Source organism: Onychostoma macrolepis, chromosome 22 (genome assembly GCF_012432095.1).
Source record: "Onychostoma macrolepis isolate SWU-2019 chromosome 22, ASM1243209v1, whole genome shotgun sequence".
Lineage (NCBI taxonomy): Eukaryota > Metazoa > Chordata > Actinopteri > Cypriniformes > Cyprinidae > Onychostoma > Onychostoma macrolepis.
This window is the reverse complement of record NC_081176.1, coordinates 13522514-13549063: the sequence shown is the minus strand read 5'-3', so window position 1 is coordinate 13549063 and position 26550 is coordinate 13522514. Positions and strand designations below refer to the sequence as shown.

The following is a 26550-nucleotide window of genomic DNA, read 5'->3' as shown; positions in this document are numbered from 1 at the left end:
CAACGCTTTAAATAAATTACTTTCATTAACCATCTGTATTCACACAGTTTAAAATAATTTATGTTCTAAATAAATATGAATTTAAAATTTCAATTGTATTTACATTTTACTACTTACTGATGTGTCTAAAGATGGCGTAAACAATCAGGTCTAATAGAATTATCATCATGAGTATAAACACTAACAATAGCACTAAACAATGCAACTAGATCTAAAGCTGTTGATCTCTAAATAAACCTCCATTATGAAGTCACAGACAATGTAAACTAAAGATATCTGATATGATAACAGAAAGAAAAAAACAAAAAACTAATTAGAAAACAAATCCAAATCTATTAATGTCTAAAGTGACAATGAGAGTTAAACTAGCTACTAGAGGTTACATTGTTAAACAAAATCTTCAGTTTAAAGCTCATAAAGACAAACCAGCACAACTGCTATGCTGCAGCATTTACAACCATTAACATCCAACAAAAACTACTGAGCAACTTAGGATATAATCATTAATATCACAGCTGATGTACCTGCACATGGCACATGTGTGACAGAGTTCACAATGACATCTTACAGAACATGACAAACTTGACCTGTTTGGACTGAAGACATCAGTTAAAGACTCTTTATAAATACTTTTTGTCATGGCAAGATTATTTTTATTGGGGCAACACCGATTTAATAAAATAAACACAGGGTCAGAGCTGTTTTAGATAGTTTAATATATGAATGTTGAAAAAGGTGTTGTTCACATAGTATTAAACATACAGAAAACAATATTAGTAAACTTTTTCTTATTGCTGTACACAACATTTTCTGTTGAGCTAAAATGTATTAGTTGCACAAACATGTCCTGTCTGACAATCTGAACAACTAACTGCAGACAAGTAACAGCTGGTTGGTTAGAGTTGGATTAAAATGGGCGCCGAACATTCAGGATCTAATCTGTTTGAAGTCTATATAATAACTGAAGACGGTTAACCGTTCAAATTCAATCACAGTGCTGTAAATGTCATCTGACTAGCCATTCTGGAGTTGCAGGAAATAAAAAAAATCCTTACAATGTTGATTGGCTGATGGCACCACAAACACAGATGGTCCAGAACATATTATCAGAATGTGTAGATAAATTCAAACTGTTCATATGAATCTTACACTGACTTTCATCTCCTTATATAGAAGTGCTGGTACAATAGTACAAAATAGGAATTTTAATACAAAGTATAAATGCATAATACTTTTTAGAAGTGTTAAGAAATTATACAAAAATCAACAATAAAATATACAAAAATAGTTCGAGTTAGCACATTTTAAAAGGGCTGATAGTAGAAAAAATACATAAGGCTTTTGTTTAGACTTGTGTCTACTGTGAATGTTTTAACAGAGTATAAGAGAAAGATTCCAGCTGAGCTTGCATGAACATGTCTTGTCTAACAGATAAACTACCCGCAGAACAAGTAACAGCAAGTTGGAAAGCACACATGGCAAACACTGAAGATCTAATGTAACACTAGGTATAATCCATTAAAACATATCTATTCGACTTCACAGATGGGTTGTCAGTTGTCAGACTTACCCACGTGAGTGGAGATTATATAGAAATATTTGACTGTTGAATACCAACTGACCAATCAAAAACAAGTATTCCAGAGAAATGAATAATACATGTATAGGATGTTAATGTATTCACTGACAGTCTATGACATGGAATGTTAGTGTAAGCCAGAGAAAATACTGATACTGAAATAGTGATCAAATACTGAGGACACTGAAACACTAGGTTTCAGTCCCTTGTGTCCATAACTGTGAACAGTTTGTCACTATCTGAAAATGTATGCTCTGTACTTTGAGATAATTTACCCTGAAGTTAATACTTGAAAATTACTTTTTCATGCCAGTTTCATATTAATCACCCAAAAATGGCAATACCGCTGATCACGTCATTTTGCATTAACACTGGAGTATATGATGTGGTCTTCTTCATTGGGTTTCTAAAAGTAAACGAAACATGAATATCAGGAATTAAAACATGTAAAACAATGTGTGTATTTTTATATGTATATAAATAGTCTTTGTGTGTACACATATATACCAGCAGTCTGGTCATGTTCTTGACTATAAACACTATAAATCGGCTCAAAGACAACAGTTGAATACAAAGACAATTACAAGCACAGGACATGATAGCAAAAGCATGATGTTTGATTTGATCGTTTTAAATAACTTTCTTAAATACTGGCAAGTTGTACACGCACAATTTCTACCACAAAGGGGAGACTTCAAACAGAGCATGGATTTTGGCTTTTGAAGGACATTTTGGGGCTTTTTGGTGATTTTAAAAACACATTTTTGTCTGTTCATTGTTCATTGTTAATCACTGGTAGAGCTGCAAAACATCAACTGGCATTTCCGGCACTGCCTTCCTGCCTTTCATTCAGCTGCCATTGAATCGTCAGGGTTGACAATAAATGCTTTTGTGATTCAATGACTATTCATCACTGTCTGTGTGTCTGCTACAGATGCCTGTGGCTTTTCAGAGGCATAAATCATGGCATTCAGTAAAACTACAACCTCCACTCTTCCTAAACTCTACTAGATCTAAGAAATGATAACAAGAACAAAAGAAGAAACGAGTTTTTCAAGTTATCTGATGTTGCACTGTGCCTTCATGTACAATTGAAGCCTAAACAGAAACAGAGCAAGCATAAGCAGACATTAAGTGGTTTATATTGATTTAAAGGCCAAATAATGCACAGACAAATAAGTACAAACACTGACATCAGCACAGGATGGCACATTTTCTGCTTCGTTACATGTGCAAGCGCATATTTTTCTCTCGGCCTCTGTGGTTTCTGCAGACAGATTCGCTGCACACTGCAATACAGTGTCTTACCGTACTGTGAACACTGCGTGCACAAAATGTTGTTTCGGCATAAAGTACCTCTTCCTCGCAAGTCTGGACTGTTTTAATGATAATGTCACATTGTTCATATAAGTCTGAAATTATGTTTAAAATACAGATATTGTGGCACATCTTCTGAACACTTGACTTTATTCCAGAATGCTCATATTATTTGATAAAAAAGGTAATACTTGCCTTGTGATCTTGGTTGTTTGCATTTCCTGCGGTTAAAGTATATCGCCCCCACAACTGCAGCCAAGACCAGTACTATCACTATACTAACGGATAACGCCACCGACTGTGACTGCTGCACGAGTTCTGTAATAAACAACAGAAAAACAATAATTATACATGAGTCCTGAAGTGTCTGATTTCAATCAAGACATTGTTGCCATAGCTCTCAGCTCACTTAACCTGGCTTTGAATGGACAAAGTTGGAAAGCTTGAAGAATATACTTTTTAAACAAACTCATTAATCACTAATATCATCACTGACGTACCTGGACACAAGTGAAAGAGTTGACTGATGTCCAGATGTGTGGTCTGGTTGTTGATGGTATTGTTGAGCACACAGCTGTAGGTGTTTTTCTCCTGATATTCCACCTCCAGAGGAAGAGAGAGACTGATGCTGAGATCAGACACACTGATGCTGGACAATAAACTGTTTCCTTTGAACCAGGAGAGAGTCACATGACTCACATTCACAGCTGAACACAGCAGTGAACATCTGGACACTAATGAACGTTCAGATGATGATGATGATGATGATGATGAAGAACAGTTTGAAGTGTCTCTGGTGATGACAGGAATCGGCAGAGGAGCTGGAAATATTGAGAATAAATGAAAATAGAAATGTTACTTAATTTAAATGGGGACAAAACTGAAGAAGTGGTATTCTGTGTTTGGACTCTCATTCTGACGGCACCCATTAACTGCAGAGAATCCACTTGTACACTGTAAAATATTTACATTTTGAAGAAATTGTGGAAACTGACAAATAAACATTGACTCAACAAATTGCTTCCCAAAAATGACCCCCAAACAAAAAAAACAACAACTAATTTTAGCCTATTCACCGAACATATTAAATTGTGCTCAGCCAATCTATCAAGCAGAAGTGAAAAATCTGTGTTGGCCCAACAAGCCTTGCAGCTATAGGGAGTCGACTCCAAAAGAGTCGATTCCTCGACTCTGAATAACTCTAGAGTCGGAGTCGAAATCCGAAATCGCAAATGTCTTCACTGATTCTCACATCTTTATATAGTGTCTGGCAATTAGCCTTTTTCACACTTACGCGTTTCTGGCTTCCGGATTGGCACTTGCAGGGTAAAAGTTTTTCCGGTGACAACAGCGGAACAAGAATGAATTCGAGAATCAAAGTCTTTTTTTTCTACAGATTAGATCCTATGAAAATGCTTGAACTGCCGGTACTGTACTCTACAAAGCGCAAACATTTCACAATTAACTGTTTGGTCAGCTCGGGTAATAATCACAAATACAAGTTTGTTTAATTCTAAATGGTGGCAGTTCAGTTAGCTTTGCCATTCTGTCCGTTTGGTGCTGGCTGTGCATTATGACTCGTGATTTTTTTCCCCCACTATTATTATTATTATTAGGTTGGCTTGAGAGAGCCAACCTACTGATCTGCTACTTAAGCTTATTATTAGTGGTGCTTGCCAAAGGCAAGGCATCACTATTATTCTCTTGCATACTTATTAAGTTGGCTTGAGAAAGCCAACTTACTGAAATCCTATTTAAACTTCTTATTAGTGGTGCTTGCCAAAGGCAAGGCATCACTATTGTTCTCTTGCATACTTATTATTATTATTCTGCTTCTTCTTATTCTTCTTCTGGACAAAACTTCGGTTCGCTACTCCTCCTGCACCGTTTGTCACAGACCCATGAAAGAGGCGTCAAATCGACCGGCTCATTGAGGAGATGTGGGCTATATCTTTTCTAAGCGATCGGACCTACGATGTTCACACAGCGGACGAAAAAGTGGGCAAAAAAATCCCATTGACTTACATTGGCGGAATGTTCGTGAATTTGAATCTCAACTGTCACTTTCTCACACACACACACACACGCAGGCCCTTAGAGCCCCTTCTCTCTCTCTCTCTCTGTAACTCACACACACTCATTTGACTCATCTTTTAAGAAACCAATAAGTAATGACCTATGACCTTCATAGCCACACCCTAGCAACCACTTACAGCACCCTAGCAACCACCCCATAGACCTCCATTGAAAACAGATCAAAAGGGATATCTTTGGATAAAAGTGTCATATAAACATGCAGGTTTTGCTCTTTTGACTCGTGATCAAATGCTACACATACTAGCAGTGAATAGCTACATGCTAATAGTGATTAGCTAAGTGTTAAATCAGACTAATAACATATGAATAACTCTATAAATCTACATAGTAATGATGTGTGACAACTACCAACCGCTTAGCAACACGATAGTAACCTCCCAGTTATAGAGGTGTGCTATATCTTTATAAGTAATTGAGTGTATGATGTTCGTCTGGTGGATGAAAAAAATTGGGCGAAAAAGTCCCATAGACTTAACATTGGCAGAAAATTAGTGAGATTATATCTTTGGATCAGGAGGTCACAGAGACTTGGGGGAGGGCTCTTTTGACTCGGCCTATCAAGCAGCCAATAAGTACTGACATGACAACTTCATAGCTATGCCCTAGCAACCACTTACAGCAACCTAGCAACCGTAAAATGACATTAATAAACAATTTTCCAGCACCAAAACATTGTAGAAACATGGGGTTGGGCTCTGTTGATTCAGACTGTCAAATAGTCTTTAAATATCATCCCATAAATTGTATATCCACACCATAGCAACCATTTAGAGTACCTTAGCAACCGAACAAACACATGAATAAGCAATTTTTCAGCACCAGAAAGTGGTATAGATATGGGGGTGGCTTCTTTTGTTTCGGCTGAAAAACCAAACTGTAAGAATTAACCAATAAATAATGACCTATGACCTTCATAGCCACACCCTAGCAACCACTTACAGCACCCTAGCAACCACCCCATAGACCTCCATTGAAAACAGATCAAAAAGGATATCTTTGGATAAAAGTGTCATATAAACATGCAGGTTTTGCTCTTTTGACTCGTGATCGCAAACAGGACTTTCCTCATGCATGCTACACATACTAGCAGTGAATAGCTACATGCTAATAGTGATTAGCTAAGTGTTAAATCAGACTAATAACATATGAATAACTCTATAAATCTACATAGTAATGATGTGTGACAACTACCAACCGCTTAGCAATACGCTTAGTAACCTCCCAGTTATAGAGGTGTGCTATATCTTTTATAAGTAATTGAGTGTACGATGTTCGTCTGATGGATGAAAAAATTTGGGCGAAAAAGTCCCATAGACTTAACATTGGCACAAAATTAGTGAGATTATATCTTTGGATCAGGAGGTCACAGAGACTTGGGGGAGGGCTCTTTTGACTCGGCCTATCAAGCAGCCAATAAGTACTGACATGACAACTTCATACCTATGCCCTAGCAACCACTTACAGCACCCTAGCAACCGTAAAATGACATTAATAAACAATTTTCCAGCACCAAAACATTGTAGAAACATGGCGTTGGGCTTTTTTAACTCAGACTGGCAAATAATCTTTAAATATCATCCCATAAAATGTATAAGCACACCCTAGCAACCATATAGAGTACCCTAACAACCGTACAAACACATGAATAAGCCATATGTCAGCACCAGAAAGTGGTATAGATATGGGGGTGGCCTCTTTTGTTTGGGCTGAAAAACCAGTCTGTAAGTATCACCATGGCGACTGTGCAGCTACACCCTAGCAACCATAGAGAACCCTAGCAACCGTATAGCAACATAAATAAGCCATATTTCAGCTCCACAACATCATACAGACATGGGAGTTGGCTCTCTTCAATCGCGCAGAACACTGTAGTATCTGCCCAGCGCCGAGTTTTGCCACTGCAAGCACCACTCACATTTTCTTCAGGAAATGTACATTCTAGTATTGTTATTACTATTCGCCCAGACAAAACTTCGGCACGCTACTCCTCCTGCACCTTTTGTCGTAGACCCATGAATGAGGTGTCAAATCATGCAACATATTGAGGAGAGGTGTGCTATATCTTTTATAAGTAATTGAGTGTACGATGTTCATCTGGTGGACGAAAATATTTGGGCGAAAAAGTCCCATAGACTTAACATTGGCACAAAATTAGTGAGATTATATCTTTGGATCAGGAGGTCACAGAGACTTGGGGGAGGGCTCTTTTGACTCGGTCTATCAAGCAGCCAATAAGTACTGACATGACAACTTCATAGCTATGCCCTAGCAACCACTTACAGCACCCTAGAAACTGTAAAAGGACATTAACAAACAATTTTCCAGCACCAAAACATTGTAGAAACATGGGGTTGGGCTCTGTTGATTCAGACTGTCAAATAGTCTTTAAATATCATCCCATAAATTGTATATCCACACCATAGCAACCATTTAGAGTACCCTAACAACCATACAAACACATGAATAAGCAATTTCTCAGCACCAGAAAGTGGTATAGATATGGGGTGGCCTCTTTTGATTGGGCTGAAAAACCAGTCTGTAAGTATCACCATGGCGACTGTGCAGCTACACCCTAGCAACCATAGAGAACCCTAGCAACCGAATAGCAACATAAATAAGCCATATCTCAGCTCCACAACATCATACAGACATGAGAGTTGGCTCTCTACTATCGCGCAGAACCAGTCTGTAAGTATCACCATGGCGACTGTGCAGCTACACCCTAGCAACCACATAGAGAACCCTAGCAACCACATAGAGAACCCTAGCAACCGTATAGCAACATAAATAAGCCATATCTCAGCTCCACAACATCATACAGACATGAGAGTTGGCTCTCTACTATCGCGCAGACATGACAACTTCATAGCTATGCCCTAGCAACCACTTACAGCACCCTAGAAACTGTAAAAGGACATTAAAAAACAATTATTCAGGACCAAAACCTTGTAGAAACATGGGGTTGGGCTCTGTTGATTCAGACTGTCAAATAGTCTTTAAATATCATCCCATAAATTGTATATCCACACCATAGCAACCATTTAGAGTACCCTAGCAACCATACAAACACATGAATAAGCAATTTCTCAGCACCAGAACGTCGTATAGGCATAGGGGTGGCCTCTTTTGATTGGGCTGAAAAACCAGTCTGTAAGTATCACCATGGCGACTGTGCAGCTACACCCTAGCAACCACATAGAGAACCCTAGCAACCGTATAGCAACATAAATAAGCCATATCTCAGCTCCAGAACATCATACAGACATGAGAGTTGGCTCTCTACTATCGCGCAGAACACTGTAGTATCTGCCCAGCGCCGAGTTTTGCCACTGCAAGCACCACTCACATTTTCTTCAGGAAATGTACATTCTAGTTAGTGGTGCTTGCCAAAGGCAAGGCATCACTATTGTTCTCTTGCATACTTATTTTTATTATTCTGCTTCTTCTTATTCTTCTTCTGGACAAAACTTCGGTTCGCTACTCCTCCTGCACCGTTTGTCACAGACCCATGAAAGAGGCGTCAAATCGACCGGCTCATTGAGGAGATGTGGGCTATATCTTTTCTAAGCGATCGGACCTACGATGTTCACACAGCGGACGAAAAGCGGGCAAAAATCCCATTGACTTACATTGGCGGAATGTTCGTGAATTTGAATCTCAACTGTCACTTTCTCACACACACACACGCAGGCCCTTAGGAACCCCTTCTCTCTCTCTCTCTCTGTAACTCACACACACTCATTTGACTCATCTTTTAAGAAACCAATAAGTAATGACCTATGACCTTCATAGCCACACCCTAGCAACCACTTACAGCACCCTAGCAACCACCCCATAGACCTCCATTGAAAACAGATCAAAAAGGATATCTTTGGATAAAAGTGTCATATAAACATGCAGGTTTTGCTCTTTTGACTCGTGATTGCAAACAGGACTTTCCTCATGCCTGCTACACATACTAGCAGTGAATAGCTACATGCTAATAGTGATTAGCTAAGTGTTAAATCAGGCTAAGAACATACGAATAACTCTATAGAACTAGATAGTAATGATGTGTGACAACTACCAACCACTTAGCAACACGATAGTAACCGCCCAGTTATAGAGGTGTGCTATATCTTTTATAAGTAATTGAGTGTACGATGTTCATCTGGTGGATGAAAAATTTGGGCGAAAAAGTCCCATTGACTTAACATTGGCACAAAATTAGTGAGATTATGTCTTTGGATCAGGAGGTCACAGAGACTTGGGGAGGGCTCTTTTGACTCGGCCTATCAAGCGCCAATAAGTACTGACATGATAACTTCGTAGCTATGCCCTAGCAACCTCTTAAAGCACCCTAGCAACCGTAAAAGAACATTAACAAACAATTTGTCAGCATCAAAACATCGTAGAAACATTGGGTTGGGCTCTGCTGATACAGACTGTCAAATAGTCTTTAAATATCATCCCGTAAACTATATAGCCACACCATAGCAACCATTTAGAGTACCTTAGTAACTGAACAAACACATGAATATGCAATTTCTCAGCACCAGAAAGTGGTATAGATATGGGGCTGGCCTCTTTTGTTTGGGCTGAAAAACCAGTCTGTAAGTATCACCATGGCGACTGTGCAGCGACACCCTAGCAACCACATACAGAACCCTAGCAACCGTATAGCAACATAAAGAAGCCATATCTCAGCTCCACAATATCATACAGACATGGGAGTTGGCTCTCTAGAATCATACTGAAGGCTATATTGACAGCCTAGTGCCGAGTTTTGCCACTGCAAGCACCACTCACATTTTCTTCAGGAAATGTACATTCTAGTATTGTTATTACTATTCGCCCTGACAAAACTTTGGCACGCTACTCCTCCTACAAAGTTCGTCGTAGACCCATGAATGAGGTGTCTAATCGACCGGCTCATTGAGGAGAGGTGTGCTATATCTTTTCTAAGTGATCGGGCGTACGATGATCGTACAGAATACGAAAGATTTGGGTAAAAAAATTCCATAGGCTTAACATTGGTATCAAATTTGTGAGATCATATCTTTGGATCAGGAAGTCACAGAGGCTTGGGGGTGGGCTCATTTGACTTGGCCTATCAAGCAGCCAATAACTAGTGACATAACAACTTTATAGCCATGCCCTAGCAACTACTTTAAGCACCCTAGCAACTGCATAATAACATTAACAAGCCGCTTCTCAGCACCAAAATATTGTAGAAATGTGGAGTAGGGCTTTTTTGACTCAGACTGGCAAATTATCTTTAAATATCATCCCATAAAATGTATAAGCACACCCTAGCAACCATATAGAGTACCCTAACAACCGTACAAACACATGAATAAGCCATATGTCAGAACCAGAAAGTGGTATAGATATGGGGGTGGCCTCTTTTGTTTTGGCTGAGAAACCAGTCTGTAAGTATCACCATGGTAACTGCGTATCTACACCCTAGCAACCACATAGAGAACCCTAGCAACCATATAGCAACGTAAAGAAGCCATATCTCAGCTCCACAACATTGTACAGACATGGGAGTTGGCTCTCTACAATCGCGCAGAACACTGTAGTATCTGCCCAGCGCCGAGTTTTGCCACTGCAAGCACCACTCACATTTTCTTCAGGAAATGTACATTCTAGTTATTATTATTCTTCTGAGACTAAATTTACAACTCTAACTCCTCCTAGAGCTTTAACTCTACAGACTCCAAACTCAGCCCGGATCTTCAGACTGGTCTGACTCGAGTTGCTATATCTTTTCTAACTGATCAGACTTATGGTTTTCATAAAACTGAAGATTAAAAATCATAAAACTCCCATAGACTTACAGTGACGGAATGTTCAGATGAGCCCTGACCTTGCCAGCTCCAACTGTCAAAATTTAAATCTAAACACACTGAAGCCCATTAGACTCAATCAGACTTCCCTTCTATGTACTATTTCTAACCCATTCAAACTCATCTATCTCTCTATCTCTCTCTCTATCTATCCTAGCGAAATGCTAATCATGCTAATGACAGGCTAGTCACTTGCTAATCATGCTAGCAACATCCTAGTAACATGCTAATCATGCTAGAAACATTTTAGCGACATGCTAGTCACTTGCTAATCATGCTAGTAATATGCTAGTAACATGCTAATCATGCTAGAAACATGCTAGCAACTTGCTAGTCACTTGCTAATCATACTAACAACATGCTAGTAACATGCTAATCATGCTAGAAACATGCTAACGACATGCTAGTCACTTGCAATCATGCTAGCAACATCCTAGTAACATGCTAATCATGCTAGAAACATTTTAGCGACATGCTAGTCACTTTAATCATGCTAGTAATATGCTAGTAACATGCTAATCATCTAGAAACATGCTAGCAACTTGCTAGTCACTTGCTAATCATACTAACAACATGCTAGTAACATGCTAATCATGCTAGAAACATGCTAACGACATGCTAGTCACTTGCTAATCATGCTAGCAACATGCTAATCATGCTAGAAACATGCTAGCGACATGCTAGTCACTTTCTAATCATGCTAGCAACATGCTAGTCACATGCTAACCATGCTAGAAACATGCTAGCGACATGCTAATCATGCTAGAAACATGCTAGTCACTTGCTAATCATGCTAGCAACATGCTAGTAACATGTTAATAATGCTAGAAACATGCTAGCGACATGCTAGTCACTTCCTAATCATCTAGAAACATGCTAGCAACTTGCTAGTCACTTGCTAATCATGCTAGAAACATGCTAGCGACATGCTAGTCACTTCTAATCATGCTAGAAACATCTTGGCGACATGCTAGTCGCATGCTAATCATGCTAGAAACATGCTAGCGACATGCTAATAATGCTAGCAACAATGTTAATCATGCTAGCAACATGTTAGTCACTTGCTAATCATGCTAACAACATTCTAGTAACACCTTAGCAACCACTCCAGGTACCCTAGCAACCGCATAGCAACTCCTTAGCAACCACCCTGGTTACCTTAGCAACCACCTAGCAACACCCTGGCAACCACCCCGAGTACCTTAGCAACCGAGTAGCAACACCCTAGCAACCACCCCGGGTACCCTAGCAACCGCCTAGCAACACCTTAGCAACCACCCCGGGTACCCTAGCAACACCCTAGCAACCACCCCGGGTACCTTAGCAACCGCCTAGCAACCACCCCGGGTACTCTAGCAACACCCTAGCAACCACCCCAAGTACCCTAGCAACCGCATAGCAATACCTTAGCAACTGCCCCAGGAGCCTTAGCAACAGCATAGCAACACCTTAGCAACCACACTTGGTACCTTAGCAACCGCATAGCAACACCTTAGTAACCACCAAAGTTAGCCTAGCAACCATCATAGCAACCACTCTGAGGTCCTTCTATCTATCTATCTATCTATGTATCAAACTTTAAGCTTTTAAAACTACTTTAAACTTCAAACTATTTCAGACTGAAACCCATCAAACTTAAAACTTTTAACATTTTTCAAACTTAAACTTTTTAAACTTCTTAAACTTTTTTTTAACTTTTCAAACTTTCTGGTCCGTCTTTCTCAAGCCAACTTAAAGTTTGTCTCGACGAACTTTTCTATCTAGTTATTATTATTCTTCTGAGACTAAATTTACAACTCTAACTCCTCCTAGAGCTTTAACTCTACAGACTCCAAACTCAGCCCGGATCTTCAGACTGGTCTGACTCGAGTTGCTATATCTTTTCTAACTGATCAGACTTATGGTTTTCATAAAACTGAAGATTAAAAATCATAAAACTCCCATAGACTTACAGTGACGGAATGTTCAGATGAGCCCTGACCTTGCCAGCTCCAACTGTCAAAATTTAAATCTAAACACACTGAAGCCCATTAGACTCAATCAGACTTCCCTTCTATGTACTGTTTCTAACCCATTCAAACTCATCTATCTCTCTATCTCTCTCTCTATCTATCCTAGCGAAATGCTAATCATGCTAATGACTGGCTAGTCACTTGCTAATCATGCTACAAACATGCTAGTAACATGCTAATCATGCTAGAAACATGCGACATGCTAGTCACTTGCTAGTCATGCTAGCAACATGCTAGTGGCATGCTAATCATGCTAGAAACATGCTTGGCGACATGCTACTAACTTGCTAATCATGCTACAAACATGCTAGTAACATGCTAATCATGCTAGAAACATGCTTGGCGACATGCTAATAATGCTAGCAACAATGTTAATCATCTAGAAACATGCTAGCAACTTGTTAATCATGCTAGCAACATGCTAGTCACTTGCTAATCATGCTAACAACATTCTAGTAACACCTTAGCAACCACTCCAGGTACCCTAGGAACCGCATAGCAACTCCTTAGCAACCGCCCCGGTTACCCTAGCAACCGCGTAGCAACACCCTAGCAACCACCCCGGGTACCCTAGCAACCGCCTAGCAACACCTTAGCAACCACCCCGGGTACCCTAGCAACACCCTAGCAACCACCCCGGGTACCTTAGCAACCGCCTAGCAACACCCTAGCAACCACCCGAAGTACCCTAGCAACCGCATAGCAATACCTTAGCAACCGCCCCAGGAGCCTTAGCAACAGCATAGCAACACCTTAGCAACCACACTTGGTACCTTAGCAACCGCATAGCAACACCTTAGTAACCACCAAAGTTAGCCTAGCAACCATCATAGCAACCACTCTGAGGTCCTTCTATCTATCTATGTATCAAACTTTAAGCTTTTAAAACTACTTTAAACTTCAAACTATTTCAGACTGAAACCAATCAAACTTAAAACTTTTAACATTTTTCAAACAAACTTTTTAAACTTCTTAAACTTTTTTTAAACTTTTTTAGAGAGCCATTCATTTTTTCTGGAAGTGGTCAACTGCTCCTCTCACAACTTTTCTGATATATATTTGGTAATTATATATTTAAACATTATAAAATACTCAACTTTTATGATATGTATTTTGTAATTATATATTTAAACATTATAAAATACATTAAAAACAGTATAAGTGCTCGCTTTTGCAATAATGCCACATAAATTTGCAGAAATGCCACACAAGTTGTCACTAAAACTTGATTGCAGGTACTTATTTATTTCAATCCAAAAAGTAAAATAAAATTAATTATTTTTTTTACATAAATGTAAATAAAATCAAAACGGAAAAAAAAAAACTAAACTAAACAACAACTGCAATAAGCAGATATGAATGGCGGGTATGTGTGTAAGAGAGTGTGTGTGTACGTACGTGAGTGAGTATGCTCGTTCCACATTGCATTTGTGCTCTAGTATCAGACTTTAATTTTGTTGTGTGGACATTTTCAGATTTATGCAGAATTTATTGATTTTATTTGCCAATTTTTATAAAAATGCTCTTTGTTGCAGTCACACGTGTGTGCACACGTCTTTTCTACATTGCATTTGTGATCTAGTACCAGGCTTTCATTTCTGTGTGAAAATTTTCAGACCTATGCTGGATTTATTATTATTTTTTGACAAATTAAAAAATATATAGATTTTTCGTATTTCCCATTCATTTTCAAAGACCATATTAGTAAAATGTGAATTATTTTTATGTGAATACAGATAGAAAATGTTGAAAAGTCATAAAATCTTATTCCACTGAGATAAAGGAAACATTTTTAACTAAAGAAAGTTGATTGGGGTCATACTGACCCAATACTATTTCTAATCCATTCAAACTATCTATCTAATGTTTCTTATCTATCTATCTATAATCTGACTTTATCTATCTATCTATCTATCTATCTATCTAAAGTCTATCTGTCTTTCTGTCTATCTATCTATCTATCTATCTATCTATCTATGTCAGACTGTATTGCCTTAAGTTTGTAAAACTACTTTAAACTTCAAACTATTTCATACTGAAAACCATCAAACTTAAAACTTTTTTAAACTTCTTAAACTTTTTCAAACTTTCTGGTCCGGCTTTCTCAAGCCAACTTAAAGTTTGTCTCGACAAACTTTTTTATCTAGTTATTAGGTTGGCTTGAGAGAGCCAACCTACTGATCTGCTACTTAAGCTTATTATTATTATTATTCTTCTTAGACTAAATTTCTGAATGCATCTCCTCCTAGAGCTTTCAAGCTAGAATCACCAAACTCAGCCCAGCTGTTCAGACTGATCTCACTTAGTGTGCTATATCTTTTCTAACTGATTGGACTCATAGTTTTCATAAAACGGAAGATTAAAAATCATAAAATCCCATTGACTTACCATTACGGAATGTTCAAATGAGCCAAGACAATTCAAACTCCAACTGTCAAAATACAACTTTTAACCCTTTAACGCGTACGATCACACCGGTGTGATTAGTCTTGGCTGGTCCCAGGAGCGTACGATCACACCGGTGTGATTAGAACGTTCAGTGAGTCACGTCATCAACTGCTGAATTCAAATCTGCTTTCTGGCGCGGAGCCATATCAGACGCGCGAGCGCTTGTAATATTATCACTTATTCAGTGTTTTCAACCATATAATGCTTATTTTAGATTTCAGACATTTAAATACACATAAGTACTAGCAAAGCCATACATTTATAGTTTGTAAAAGATGCGCTGATGTCTATGGAAGCAGCAATAATGATCCTTACAAATATAATCTGACGACATGTTTTATCATATACAGATTGTGTAGATACTTTAAAGTTTACTCTGCTCTTCTCCCAGTTTACTGGAGACTTACTTTAACGTGTTTCGGGAGGCGAGGATGAATTTATGTGATGTAAATCCCACAGCTCGGATTCAGCGCGAGCAAACATGGCGGCGCCCATCACCCGGTATAGATCAACTAACACGATCATTATAAACGTGTTTAAACAACCAAACACATTTACTTGCATATATTTCAGAATCGGAATATCAGATATTTAATAATATAGCGAGTATGTTTGTGAATATTAATAATAAAAAAAGGAAAAACGAAATAAAAGCAATCCATGTGTCATACAGCGCTATTACGGCTGCGGTGTGTCACATGACAAGCATGACGCGTCGCCAACGGAAACAATAAGGCTATAAGTTCTAAAATAACGGTCGCCTAAAAAAACTCACGCCGGGGGCTCAGATAGAATATTTTAAACTCACGTGTGAAAGGGTTAAACTCCCAGAATCCTTTGAGCCTCAATCAAGCTTCCCTTCTATGTACTATTTCTAATCCATTCAAATTTATCTATCTAATATTTCTAATCTTTCTATCTATCTTAGCAACATACTAACCATGCTAGAAACATGCTAGTCACTTGCTAGTCATGCTAGCAACATGCTAGTAGCATGCTAATCATGTTAGAAACATGCTAGAGACATGCTAGTCACTTGCTAATCATGCTAGCAACATGCTAGTAACATGCTAATCATGTTAGAAACATGCTAGCGACATGCTAGTCACTTGCTAATCATGCTAGCAATATGCTAGCGACATGCTAGTCACTTGCTAGTAACATGCTAATCAAGTTAAAAACATGCTAGCGACATGCTAGTCACTTGCTAGTCATGCTAGCAAGATGCTAGACACTTGCTAGTCATGCTAGCAACATGCTAGTAGCATGCTAATCATGTTAGAAACATGCTAGAGACATGCTAGTCACTTGCTAATCATGCTAGCAACATGCTAGTAACATGCTAATCATGTTAGAAACATGCTAGCGACATGCTAGTCATGCTAGCAATATGCTAGCGACATGCTAGTCACTTGCTAGTAACATGCTAATCAAGTTAAAAACATGCTAGCGACATGCTAGTCACTTGCTAGTCATGCTAGCAAGATGCTAGTCACTTGCTAATCATGCTAGCAACATGCTAGTAACATGCTAATCATGTTAGAAACATGTTAGCGACATGCTAGTCACTTGCTAGTCATGCTAGCAACATGCTAGTAGCATGCTAATCATGTTAGAAACATGCTAGCGACATGCTAGTCACTTGCTAATCATGGTAACAACATGCTAGTAATATGCTAATCATGTTAGAAACATTCTAGCGACATGCTAGCCATGCTAGCAAGATGCTAGTCACTTGTTAATCATGCTAGCAATATGCTAGTAACATGCTAATCATGTTAAAAACATGCTAGCGACATGCTAGTCACTTGCTAATCATGCTAGTAACATGTTAATCATGCTATCAACCTTTTTCTGGTTTTTACCTTTTAAAAACTAGTAAATGAACACTTAACTAGCCTATTTCAAACTGAAAACCTTTAAACTTCAAGCTTTCACAACTGCTTTAAACATTCAGGCTAGGCTTTCTCAAGCCAACCTAAAGTTTGTCTCAACAAACTTTTTAATCTAGTTAGGTTGGCTTGAAAGAGCCAACCTACTCATCTGCTACTTAAGCTTATTATTATTATTCTTCTTAGACTAAATTTCTGAATGCATCTCCTCCTAGAGCTTTCAAGCTAGAATCACCAAACTCAGCCCAGCTGTTCAGACTGATCTCACTTAGTGTGCTATATCTTTTCTAACTGATTGGACTCATAGTTTTCATAAAACGGAAGATTAAAAATCATAAAATCCCATTGATTTACCATTACGGAATGTTCAAATGAGCCAAGACAATTCAAACTCCAACTGTCAAAATACAACTTTTAAACTCCCAGAATCCTTTGAGACTCAATCAAGCTTCCTTCTATGTACTATTTCTAATCCATTCAAACTCATCTATCTAATATTTCTAATCTTTCTATCTATCCTAGCAACATACTAACCATGCTAGAAACATGCTAGCAACATGCTAGTCACTTGCTAGTCATGCTAGCAACATGCTAGTAACATGCTAATCATGTTAGAAACATGCTAGCGACATGCTAGTCACTTGCTTAATCATGCTAGCAACATGCTAGTAACATGCTAATAATGTTAGAAACATGCTAGCAACATGCTAGTCACTTGTTAGTCATGCTAACAAGATGCTAGTCACTTGCAATCATGCTAGCAACATGCTAGTAACATGCTAATCATGTTAGAAACATGCTAGCGACATGCTAGTCACTTGTTAGTCATGCTAGAAGATGCTAGTCACTTGTTAATCATGCTAGCAATATGCTAGTAACATGCTAATCATGTTAAAAACATGCTAGCGACATGCTAGTCACTTGCTAGTCATGCTAGCAACATGTTAGTAACATGCTAATCATGCTATCAACCTTTTTCTGGTTTTACCTTTTAAAAACTAGTAAATGAACACTTAACTAGCCTATTTCAAACTGAAAACCTTTAAACTTCAAGCTTTCACAACTGCTTTAAACATTCAGGCTAGGCTTTCTCAAGCCAACCTAAAGTTTGTCTCAACAAACTTTTTAATCTAGTTAGGTTGGCTTGAAAGAGCCAACCTACTCATCTGCTACTTAAGCTTATTATTATTATTCTTCTTAGACTAAATTTCTGAATGCATCTCCTCCTAGAGCTTTCAAGCTAGAATCACCAAACTCAGCCCAGCTGTTCAGACTGATCTCACTTAGTGTGCTATATCTTTTCTAACTGATTGGACTCATAGTTTTCATAAAACGGAAGATTAAAAATCATAAAATCCCATTGATTTACCATTACGGAATGTTCAAATGAGCCAAGACAATTCAAACTCCAACTGTCAAAATACAACTTTTAAACTCCCAGAATCCTTTGAGACTCAATCAAGCTTCCCTTCTATGTACTATTTCTAATCCATTCAAACTCATCTATCTAATATTTCTAATCTTTCTATCTATCCTAGCAACATACTAACCATGCTAGAAACATGCTAGCAACATGCTAGTCACTTGCTAGTCATGCTAGCAACATGCTAGTAACATGCTAATCATGTTAGAAACATGCTAGCGACATGCTAGTCACTTGCTAATCATGCTAGCAACATGCTAGTAACATGCTAATAATGTTAGAAACATGCTAGCAACATGCTAGTCACTTGTTAGTCATGCTAACAAGATGCTAGTCACTTGCTAATCATGCTAGCAACATGCTAGTAACATGCTAATCATGTTAGAAACATGCTAGCGACATGCTAGTCACTTGTTAGTCATGCTAGCAAGATGCTAGTCACTTGCTAATCATGCTAGCAACATGCTAGTAACATGCTAATCATGTTAGAAACATGCTAATCATGTTAGAAACATGCTGGTGACATGCTAGTCACTTGCTAATCATGCTAGCAACATGCTAATCATGCTATCAACCTTTTTCTGGTTTTTACCTTTTAAAAAACAGTAAATAAATACTTAACTAGCCTATTTCAAACTGAAAACCTTTAAACTTCAAGCTTTCACAACTGCTTTAAACATTCAGGCTAGGCTTTCTCAAGCCAACCTAAAGTTTGTCTCGATGAACTTTTTAATCTAGTTATTATTATTATTCTTAGACTAAATTTCTGAATGCATCTCCTCCTAGAGCTTTCAAGCTAGAATCACCAAACTCAGCCCAGCTGTTCAGACTGATCTCACTTAGTGTGCTATATCTTTTCTAACTGATTGGACTTATAGTTTTCATAAAACTGAAGATTAAAAATCATAAAATCCCATTGATTTACCATTACGGAATGTTCAAATGAGCCAAGACAATTCAAACTCCAACTGTCAAAATACAACTTTTAAACTCCCAGAATCCTTTGAGACTCAATCAAGCTTCCCTTCTATGTACTATTTCTAATCCATTCAAACTCATCTATCTAATATTTCTAATCTTTCTATCTATCCTAACAACATACTAACCATGCTAGAAACATGCTAGCGACATGCTAGTAGCATGCTAATCATATTAGAAACATCCTAGCGACATGCTAGTCACTGGCTAGTCATGCTAGCAACATGCTAGTAGCATGCTAATCATGTTAGAAACATGCTAGCAACATGCTAGTCACTTGCTAGTCATGCTAGCAAGATGCTAGTCACTTGCTAATCATGCTAGCAACATGCTAGTAACATGCTAATCATGTTAGAAACATGCTAGCGACATGCTAGTCACTTGTTAGTCATGCTAACAAGATGCTAGTCACTTGCCAATCATGCTAGCAAACATGCTAGTAACATGCTAATCGTGTTAGAAACATGCTAGCGACATGCTAGTCACTTGCTAGTCATGCTAGCTAGATGCTAGTTACTTGCTAATCATGCTAGCAACATGCTAGTAACATGCTAATCATGCTAGCATCATGCTAGTAACATGCTAATCATGTTAGAAACATCTAGCGACATGCTAGTCACTTGTTAGTCATGCTAACAAGATGCTAGTCACTTGCCAATCATGCTAGCAACATGCTAGTAACATGCTAATCATGTTAGAAACATGCTTGGCGACATGCTAGTCACTTGTTAGTCATGCTAACAAGATGCTAGTCACTTGCCAATCATGCTAGCAACATGCTAGTAACATGCTAATCGTGTTAGAAACATGCTAGCGACATGCTAGTCACTTGTTAGTCATGCTAGCAAGATGCTAGTCACTTGCCAATCATGCTAGCAACATGCTAGTAACATGCTAATCATGCTAGCAACATGCTAGTAACATGCTAATCATGATAGAAACATGCTAGCGACATGCTAGTCACTTGCTAATCATGCTAGCAACATGCTAGTAACATGCTAATCATGCTAGAACATGCTAGTAACATGCTAATCATGTTAGAAACATGCTAGCGACATGCTAGTCACTTGTTAGTCATGCTAACAAGATGCTAGTCACTTGCCAATCATGCTAGCAACATGCTAGTAACATGCTAATCGTGTTAGAAACATGCTTGGCGACATGCTAGTCACTTGTTAGTCATCTTTGGCGACATGCTAGTCACTTGGTAATCATGCTAGCAACATGCTAGTAACATGCTAATCGTGTTAGAAACATGCTAGCGACATGCTAGTCACTTGCTAATCATGCTAGCAACATGCTAGTAACATGCTAATCATGCTAGAACATGCTAGTAACATGCTAATCATGCTAGAACATGCTAGTCACTTGCTAATCATGCTAGCAACATGCTAGTAACATGCTAATCATGTTAGAAACATGCTAGCGACATGCTAGTCACTTGTTAGTCATCTTTGGCGACATGCTAGTCACTTGTTAGTCATCTTTGGCGACATGCTAGTCACTTGCTAATCATGCTAGCATCATGCTAGTAACATGCTAATCATGTTAGAAACATGCTGGCGACATGCTAGTCACTTGCTAATCATGCCAGTAACATGCTAATCATGCTATCAACCTTTTTCTGGTTTTTACCTTTTAAAAACCAGTAAATGAATACTTAACTAGCCTATTTCAAACTGAAAACCTTTAAACTTCAAGCTTTCACAACTGCTTTAAACATTCAGGCTAGGCTTTCTCAAGCCAACCTAAAGTTTGTCTCGACGAACTTTTTAATCTAGTTATTATTAAAGTAATGTTGAATTTTCTACTTGCTCTCCTTTGTACTAATGTGATGGAGTAAATATACGTTGTATAATGTGCCCTGGGAAATAAATATTAATTTGATGATTCATGGCTTTGTTCCTATTTTATCGGGATTACGTTGTTGTGTTGAGTTTAATATGCTTCAACCGGACTTAGAATTGCTTAATGTATTCATGGAAAAATGTGCATCTGGACATAAATGTTGTCATTTTGAAGTAATTTATCACGATGTGGTGATTCGAGGGGAAATGACTGAGTAAATTGAGATCATACGCTCAAATGTACCGGAGATCAAAGACTATTTAAAAAAGGGACTCAGCGGTCTGAGTGGCCTTATAAGTTACAAACAAGTAAAATGATATTTCTTTATAGATTATATAACAACAACTTGGAAACAGACAAAACAGAAAAGGTAAGAAGCATTATTTGAGAAAAGGGCACACTTTTGAAAAAGGCTAATTGAGTGCAGTATATCAGCAAAGAGTGAACACAATTAAGTGAGGATCCGTTTGCATTGCAGTCCATGAGCGGTGCAGAAGCAGCAGCACAGGCTCATTGTGCTTTCACATGAGACGCGTTTGATAAGTTAACGTAACTAACTTACTAAACGAATTAAACCGAGTTTCCGAATGTTTTACTTTAGTACACAATACATTTTATATAAATTGCATTGTATTTTGCATAGGGGTGGGCGATATGGAAAAATGATCATATCACGGTTTTTTTTTTTAGAAATATCACTATTCACGATTTTATCATGATTGTTTGTCATGTTGGTTTTACTATTTTGCAAGTTGTCTGAGCATTACAGCCAAACTAATTTCCCTATAATAAAGACAAAGCCTTTCAAGGTAACAAAAAAAAAAAAAAGGCAGATATTTAGGCCAAAGTGGGCGAAGATAAAAATCTTTGTTCTTATTTTTTAATAACAAAGATAAAATAATGACAAAGATGCACATTACAACTACACATAATATACAAATAAAACAAAGTGTTTTATTTTCAGGTACAATAGGTGTATTTAACAGGAGCATTCAAGAAATTGAACGAACAAATATAAAAATAAAACTCTGTATAGACTGATTCCTAAAGCAACTGTTAAAGTTCTTCAGTCAAGAGCAGTGAGTGATTTTTCTCTTTGTGTTTTGTTGTTTTATTAACCTTAAAGGAATAGTTCACCCAAAAATAAAAATTCTGTCATCTGTCTGTCAATTCTGTCAGAGTGTTTTATTTTTATACCACCATTTACTCACTCAAAAGTTGTTTTAAACCTGAATGAGTTTCTTCCTTCTGCTGAACATAAATGCTATTTTGAAGAACATGGAAAACCAAACAGTTGCTGGTCCACAGTGACTTCCATAGTGGTTTTTTTCTTCCTACTATCAAATTCAATGTGGACCAGCAACTGTTTGGTTACCCACATTCTTCAAAATAATCTTCTTTTGTATTCAGTACAAGAAAAAAATTGGTGCACTGGATGTGCTTGCTTTTTCCTCGTGATGCGTCGGCCGCCGTTTTCAAACTGGCACAGCACTTACTCGTGCATTTAAAAATGAAAAGGACTTGATATAATTATATGACAAACACATGTTTTTGTTGTTAATTCCAGCTTATTTTCGTTTAATTATTTGCTAGATGAATTACTAGTCCAATTACTAATAGGGTTACTGGGAAACAGGTTAGCTAGGGTTGCACTTAGCAGCAGCATGTATTATATAGCATTTAGCAGGTATTAATATGCTGTAACAGAATAGGTGGTACCGGGAAAGACGCGCACATCACCACTTGGCAAGTTTCGGTACTGTGTCAGTAAACACTGATGTGAATGCATGTGGCGTAGTACAGTATATGACGGTGGCGCCAGAGCTGCAGCTGACAGAATGTGCGCTGTAGCACGATACTACGATATTTCTTCAAAAGCAGATCATGAAGACATTTTTATCGTCCACGATCAAAAACTGTCATATCGCACACCCCTAATTTTGCAGAATAACGGAGAATTCACTTACTCATGTCATGTTGGCGTTTTAATAACGCTCCGACTGATCTCTCAGTAGAGGTGTGCGGTATCGTCTGAGATAATATCGTAATTGCTGTTTTAAGGATGTGGGGTCTGTCAAGTGTGCTAAATGTCTCCGTTGTCCTGGAAGAGGAGGTGGTGCTTGACAACTTAGGAGACTTTGTAAATGTATTTATTTTATTTGGATTATTTTATGCACTCAACATGGAGTACAACAAGGATTTACAGTAAAAGGTTAGTTCACCCAAAAATGGAAATTGTCATTAATTACTCACCCTCATGTCGTACCCAATCCTGTATGACTTTCAGTCATCTTCAGAACACATATTAAGATATTTTTGATAAATCCGAGAGCTCTTTGACCCTCCATAGGAAGCTATGCAACTTACACATTCAAGTTCCAGAACAGTAGGAAAGACATCATTAAAGTATTCAGTGTGAGTCTAGTGGTTTAACCTACATTTTATGAAGCAATGCAAGAGTTTTGTTTGCAGAAAAAAAAATAATAATAATTACTTTATTTACAAAATAATATCCAAATTGTGGTGGTGTTTCCCCTATTGGGTTGCAAATCAATGTTTTAGTAAATAAGGTGGTTATTTAATTATTTATTTATTTTTGCGCAAACAAAGCACTCGCGTTGCTTCCTAAAATTGAGGTTTAAACCACTGGAGTCACGTTGATTACTCTAATGATGTCTTTCCTACTGTTCTGGACCTTGAATGTGTAAGCTGCATAGCTTTCTATGGAGGGATGGAAAGCTCTCAGATCTCATCAAAAATATCTTAATGTGTGTTCTGAAGATGAACAAAGGTCTTACAGATGTGGAATGACATGAGGGTAATTAATGACAGAATTTTCATTTTTTAGGTGAACTAACCCTTCAAGTTCAAACTACCTCATTTTGTAAGGTTTACTGTGTAGAAAATTTCAATGTATTTATCATTGTAAGGTATTTTTACAATATTGTTGTAGATTTGATTAAAATATGTATTCAAATGTGTCAGTGTTCAGTGTATCATAATTTAATAATTATTTCTTTCTTTCTTTTTTTTTTTGTCATTTTCTTTTGGGACAACGGGGGAATAAACAATTCAGTAAGGTTGCTTTAGCTATATAAATTTGCCAGTATACATTTTTAGATTAGGTAAAACAAAAAATGTATGCTACTACTATTTAAAATATTTAATTGGGCCAATAACATGCTTTGATAGATTTAATGTTTTTTTTGTTTTTTTTTTAATTGGCTCAACATATTATTTCTCATTGAGAAATTCGATTGGGCCGATGGAAAAATGTAGATGTAATCAGTCACTAGAAAATTTAAAGTTGGGGAAGTCTGAAATCTTTTACAGTGTAACCAAGCAATGTAATTCTTAATTTCTTAAAATCTCTTCCAATGAAAAACAAATCATCTACATCTTAAACAGCCTGAGAGAGAGAGAAGATTTCCAGCAAATTTTTATTTTAGTGTGAACTATTCCTTTAATTTGTATTTATTTTATTATTATTTTTTTATATATATATTAAGCAGTAAGGCTGGTGGCTGTATAATGTGGTTAGCCTTGATAATATTCTGAATGCAGCACAACCTATACCTTAGGCTATTAGATAATGGGTTATTCATCTTAAAGGACAGTTCTGATCATTTTACATCACTTTTATTTCTTGGTATTATTCAACAAGTAATATTACTCACCATAGACAGCAACAGAAAAACTCTTGTATGTGACCCCAGCTTTGATGATCTGTAGTTTATAAAGTCCAGAGTGTTCAGTTCTGATGTTTCTGATGGTCAGAGATCCAGTTTGACTGTCCATCTGCAGTCTGTCTCTGAATCTCACAACACTGTCATCTATATAGATGTTCTGTCTGTGGATTTGAGCGATAAGAGTCTCTGAATTGTTAACGTTAAACATCCACAGTATCAGATCATTTCTCTGCACTTCAGAGACACCAGTGTTTAGAGAGACAGAATCTCCCTCCATCACTGATACTGACTTCACTTCATCTGTATCACCAATCACACCTGAAACACAGAAAAACATTTTTTTTTATTAATGTATTTGTCCAATTTTAGAAACAAATTCATAACACAAAACTACAAGCCCACTAAAAAAGACTTGTTCGCCAGCTCAGACTTGAGTCGGTTGTTTATTCCTTTAGACAGGATGTTTTCCAGATGTTGATCATATTCCAAATACCGACATATATAATGTTATTTTGTGAAAAGATAAAAACGGCAACTTTTGGGAATGAAACATTAAAGATTTATCACTTACCATGTGAGAGCCAAATCCATAGGCAGAGGAAAAAAGATTCATGAATCATATTCAGTTCCCTACATATCCGATCAAACTCCTCATGATTTAGTAGAGCTAGTTTGCTCATCCGCTTTTTTCAAAATGAAAATGAAATGAAAGTCGAAGCAGATATTAAAAGTTGCCTCACAAGTTTAAAACAAAGACAATTTCGAGGAATACAGTTAATGATGCTATTAATATTACAACTGTTATGTTAGTATCGTTAAAGCCCAGATATATAGTCTTTGTTAAGATTACGATGTGCGTGAGCCTATTACTGTACGTCGATTAAAATACATCCTGAAAGGTTGTGGTACATCCATCCATTTAAAAAACGCATGATGTTTTTCTGTGAAGAAAAAAGAAGTAGCCAACAGAATCCAAAACGCTACATTTTGATTTCAGTTTCCATACTTCCATATTTCGTTTAGCCTACTTCCTTTGGATAAAATCGCTCCGCCCCTTTATAGGGATCTCCTGTTGCTTCAATGACGAGCAGAGCTGAACAGTAAACTTAGCGTGGATTGTCTTTACAGTAGCTATATGAACATCAGGGCAAATTCAGCTCACTGAAACAAACAGGATGAAGACTTTGACGATTGTAGCCTACTATTAACTTGTGTGTGTTTTTTTTTTTCTCTCTCTCCCAGCTTAACTCCTTCCTGTCATTTCCCTCTTAGCAAAATTAAAATAATAAAAATAAATAAAATAAAAATCCCTTCTGAGTATAGCTCTGATTAACTAAATGAAATGAAAGCACCTTTTTCTGCTCTAATGAGTTACCGTACTAAATTGCAAAGCCGCTGAGTCTATAAATCAAAGAGTCTGTTATGTTAACGGGTGG

At 37.6% G+C, this 26550-nt stretch overlaps 1 protein-coding gene across 3 annotated transcripts; it reads right to left on the bottom strand.

Moving 5' to 3' along the window:
* Positions 1 to 697: 697 nt before the first annotated feature.
* LOC131530845 (uncharacterized) lies at positions 698 to 26263 on the bottom strand. Of its 3 annotated transcripts, XM_058761324.1 has the most exons (6): positions 25686 to 26263; positions 25103 to 25432; positions 3397 to 3717; positions 3092 to 3214; positions 2888 to 2955; positions 698 to 1985 (listed from the first exon to the last, which is right to left on the bottom strand). In XM_058761324.1, the coding sequence occupies exons 1-6, from the start codon at positions 25792 to 25794 to the stop codon at positions 1935 to 1937; spliced, it is 1002 nt and encodes a 333-aa protein (XP_058617307.1). In that variant the 5' UTR covers positions 25795 to 26263; the 3' UTR covers positions 698 to 1934. The 3 variants fall into 3 exon arrangements, with proteins under 3 accessions (XP_058617307.1, XP_058617306.1, XP_058617308.1); XM_058761323.1 differs by having other exon boundaries at positions 698 to 2955; XM_058761325.1 differs by lacking the exon at positions 2888 to 2955.
* Between the last annotated feature and the right edge of the window lie 287 nt (positions 26264 to 26550).